This window comes from Apaloderma vittatum, unplaced genomic scaffold (genome assembly GCF_000703405.1).
Source record: "Apaloderma vittatum isolate BGI_N311 unplaced genomic scaffold, ASM70340v1 Scaffold45869, whole genome shotgun sequence".
Classification (NCBI taxonomy): Eukaryota; Metazoa; Chordata; class Aves; order Trogoniformes; family Trogonidae; genus Apaloderma; species Apaloderma vittatum.
The window spans coordinates 1,036-5,316 of record NW_009737783.1 but is presented as its reverse complement, the minus strand read 5'-3'; the positions used below and the strand labels follow the sequence as shown (position 1 = coordinate 5,316).

Sequence of the window (4,281 nt, the reverse complement as noted above, 5' to 3'; positions counted from 1 at the left end):
CTCGTCTGGCTTCACGTCTAACCCTCACGGGTTTTTTGTTCTCATGCTGGTGGGGGATTGTGTATCTGTGTGTATGTATATGTATACGTAGCTATGAAGTTTGCTCTGTGCGAAACCCATTCTCTCAAGACTTCGGTGACAATGACAGCTGGCCTCTTTAAAAGCAGCAAACTGTTTTTTCCTCTTGTACTGTGTGTGTACTTTTAATCGCATCAGAGAATTTGAGCTTTGTGTGAAGGTGCAGAGGAAATATTGTAGTACAAGGTTAAGGAACTCCATTAATTTTAGCAACCTACTTAATCCCTGACATAATCCAGCAGGTCCAACTCGTTTATTACATATGTTTATAAAACCACTCCTTTAAAGCCGTTGCCCCTAAACATAAATGGGTGCCAAACCACTTGGTATTTGCATGCTGTGGTTTTTCAGCCTGCGGTGTAACTACGGGGATGGTTTGGGACGGTAATGAATGACAAGGCAGGGTAGCCAGAACAGCTGAGATAGCAAAATCAGGCCGACTCACCACTTGCAGTGCTGTTATCTGTATGTGCTTTCTTAGGGTATTGCCATCAAGACGTTCTCCTTTTGGTGCCCTGGTTATAGCTAGAAATAGTGATCCGTTTCAGTATGGTGGAAAAGCTCACTGTGAATTTTGTTAGCAGGAGTGTTGAACTAGGAGCTGATGTTGCACGCTGCATGTCTCTAAAATTTCCCTAATGCTACATTCGTTTGCCTTTTTTGACTTTCAGATTCAAGAAGAGACAGAAATGTGGAAAATAAGAGAGTGGGAGAAGCAGACAGAAGAGACTTACTGGAAAAGGCAAAGCAGAATGCTGTCAGACACCTCCACGTGAGTTGTAGTTGTGTGGAGGAGCTAATTGTCTTGACTCGGTTAAGACATCAGTGTGTGATGACTGTGTGTTTACAATATGCAAAGACTACATCGAATATAAATCTGTTTATTTTCTCCTTAATGAGTCCCTGGAAAGAGGTCAGACCTGTGCTTAAGACTGACCTTTTATCTCTTCTTCTGGGTATACAGTCTTCAGAGTACACCACCAATTAGTCTGAGCGCTCTGAATCAGTGGGGGCAGGAAGTGCTTAAGAAGTATGTCAGAACTTTGTGAGGAAAGTCTCATGTATTGCCACTTAGGTGAGCATTATAAATAAATGTTACAGTGTGGGGTCCTGCACTGTTATAACACACCAGTATCGACCAGTGCTTATGTGGTGTCTGCTTAAATCATTCTGACAGGCCTGAGGATCTCATAAGCTGTTTTTAGGGGGAGGATTGGGGGTTGGGGGGGAGGCAGAGCTTACCACCGTGAAGACTTTTCAGAAGAGTGAATGTTACAGGAAGTGGTTTTAGTACTTCAGGAGAGGAGACCTTTCAGACTCAGGCTAAGCCCATGGCTGCTGTTTGGCTCAGGAAGTGCGTTGTTTCAAACAAAACTAGAGCCACGGGCTGTAGAGAGCACTCAGAAATGTTGCTGCTTTCTGTGGATTTGGGGTCTTAGTCCTGATACCTGATCAAATAGCAATTCTAGTAAGTCAATTCTACTTTTTCAGTTTCCCCTTTGCTGCTCTTACTAGCCTGTGTCTCACCACGTATTGTTAGTGTGCTCCTGCAGAGTATTATAGAGGAAGAGAACTGCATTTCTCGTGATAGGCAAGATAACGCCTCCCTCTCATTTTGCATTGTGAGCATCTCTGTCAGGAATTTTGTTGTGCATGGAGAGCCATAGTAAGTTTTTAAAACCAGCATAAGCTACTGAATTGGTTTTGTGAGAGCTGTTTATGGTGACTGTTAAAATGATAGCCGGTTTTCTTGCATAGATGGACATCCAAGACTTGCTGGATTTTTGCTCCTCTCGCTGGACTAACCCCTTGCTCAGAAAGTTTCTCCATCAGAGCTGACAGCTGAAGGACAACTGTTCTCTTTCTGCAGCAGTCGGATGCGCAGTGACGGCTTCGATGAGGAGGGCCACAGGGCTGACTGGAAAACAAGGAACTCACAATTTCTCGACCTAGTCGAAGATGATCTCCTTAGGGCCCGATCCTGGAATAAAAAGCTGTATGAATGTGAAGCCAACATGCCAGACAGGTTTGTGGAGGAATTAATGTTCTTTAGTTATAGCTGTAATTAAAATACCTTTTTGAAGTCCTGTACCAAAAAGTTAGTACATTTATTTTTTTCAGTATATACTCTCATTAAATAAGGCTTGATCTCATTTTGAAAACGAATATGTAACGTGCATGAACTTCTGCAGTGTCACAAAATAACCTGATTGGGGTTCCTGTATAGAGTTCCTAAGTCACACTGAGCAGCAAAAGTTCAGCCCTAAGCTTAGCATCTAAGCTTAGTATTTATTAGTTTGCCCAAGGAACTTAAAAAAATCTTATTGCTCTCTGGGGTTATTTGAAAGAAATTTGAGTTGTACTGTTGAAAAGGGACTAAGAACTTAAGGTGCATTTTGATAGTACCAGCCAACTCGGTTGTATTTCCTTCTTTGTTGGGAGGGTTCTGACAGCCTTCTTCTTTGCTCTCTAAACTCATGTTCATTCTGTGGCTCTGCCTTTTCAGAATTATACGTTGTCCTTAAACACCTCCTCTGTTTCTAACAGATGGTCCTGCTTTCTTACAGATGGGGTCACAGTGGCTATAAAGAATTGTACCCTGAAGAATTTGATACAGATAGGTAAGACAAGCAGGTTTATTAATGTATCCAGAATCTTTCTTCCGTCAGGTTATGCAGGAAATTGTAAAATCTGAGTTACAAGTTTTGAATGTACATCAGCCTAGTCCATTAATGTGGTTCCCCCTTGTTTGACTCTTAGGAGGGGATTGCATCTTCTGTAGTAATTAGTCATTTAGCTTTAGCTTGAGTTACTAAAATGCCATAAATGTGGAAGGTCTGTCTGGGCTAACAGAGAGAGTAGTAGGCTGAATCCAAATCATCTCGGTATACAGTCTCTCAAAGAGCAGCTCCAAGTTCTCCTTTCTGTTACAGTGTACCTGTATTTTCTGTGTTTCTCCTTTGGAGAATATGAATTCTTGAAGCATCCTGGGGAGTGGAGACTTAACTGCAAAATAAGTTCTTATACAGAATTGATTATTTTTAAACTATGCCTAACAGAATCAGCAAGTACATTATTTGACGAGCTCACTTGAAGTAACCTGCTGTAAATGAGTTTTCATCACTCAGCAGCTTTCAGTACACATTCTCCTTGGTTCTGGCTCACATACCTTAAACAGGGGTATTAGTAAGGTGTGGACCCAGCTGTTAATAAATACTCGAAACGAAAATTTAGCTACCACATCTGTCAAAGCATCTGCTTCACTGCTCTAGCCAAATGAGAGGATGGGCTTTCTTAAAACTTTGGGACAGAAAAGGCTCAACTGCTGTGTGCCTGCCTCTCTGCTTCCTTTTGGTCATCCTTTATTCTTTTTACAGTGACCAGCAAGAAGGAGATGAACAAAATGCTGTCAATGGGAAGAAGAAATCTCACCTGGGAAAGCACACTGCCCGTGAGTCACATAGACGGAAAAAACCAAAGAAATCGCACAAGAAGAAGCAAAAAAAGCGATCACACAAAAAGCGCAAGAAAAAGAAAAAGGAGCAGGTGAGATCATCATCAGATTCTTCGCGGGAGAGCGAGGGCTCAGAAGAGGAGACTTCAGGCACCCGGAAAGGGAAACACAAGCGCAAGAAAAAGACAAGGAAAGTGCCTGCCAGGGAAGCTACTTCTTCCTCTGGGCAGGAAAGTGACTTTTCTCATGGAAGCAGCTCAACCACCAGCAGCTCTGAGGACAGTGAATCCGAGGAGAAAAAAGAGAAACGGCCCCCAAAAAAGAGAAAGAAACATCACAATTCTGTGTCAGAGAGGAACAGTGAAGTGCCAGAGAAGAGGAGCAAGAGGAAGAACTGGAAAGTGGCTGCTGATGAAAAATCAGAGGATAGCTCAGATGAGGACTGATGAGTCTAGGCTGCAGCGCAAACAGTAAGGCAGAGGACAGAGGCAGGTATTTATCTTTCAGCACTGCCCCATGCTACAGCTTGTGTCAACGCTGTGGTTTATATAAGTCCTGCCAGCCCCCAGGGGAGAAACTGAGCCTCGGCAGCCTGTAGTAGGTGCCTCCTTGCTTTTCATTGACTCGGTGTTCAGCAAACCCGGGGAGCAGTTGCCTGTCTCACAGGTTGGCTAGTCCTGTCACATTCAGATTCTTTCCTGTGAGCAGGTTGACCTCTAATGCATGAAAATGTTACAGGCTGTCTGCAG

General features: G+C 43.2%; 1 protein-coding gene across 1 annotated transcript; it reads left to right on the top strand.

Annotated features, from left to right (window-relative positions):
- Positions 1–755: 755 nt before the first annotated feature.
- On the top strand, positions 756–4,044 carry LOC104267953 (chromosome unknown open reading frame, human C11orf57). The gene is made up of 4 exons (XM_009877424.1): positions 756–850; positions 1,952–2,104; positions 2,646–2,699; positions 3,456–4,044. Exons 1-4 carry the CDS (start codon positions 768–770, stop codon positions 3,976–3,978), a joined length of 813 nt encoding a protein of 270 aa, XP_009875726.1. The 5' UTR covers positions 756–767; the 3' UTR covers positions 3,979–4,044.
- Positions 4,045–4,281: the final 237 nt, after the last annotated feature.

Excerpts from the sequence above, each read along its gene's own strand:
- LOC104267953 (XM_009877424.1), top strand. The coding sequence starts at position 768 with ATGTGGAAAATAAGAGAGTGGGAGAAGCAGACAGAAGAGACTTACTGG. Across the intron at positions 851-1,951 it reads ATGCTGTCAGACACCTCCAC|TCGGATGCGCAGTGACGGCT; the intron begins GTGAGTTGTAGT and ends TTTCTGCAGCAG. Across the intron at positions 2,700-3,455 it reads GAAGAATTTGATACAGATAG|TGACCAGCAAGAAGGAGATG; the intron begins GTAAGACAAGCA and ends TTCTTTTTACAG.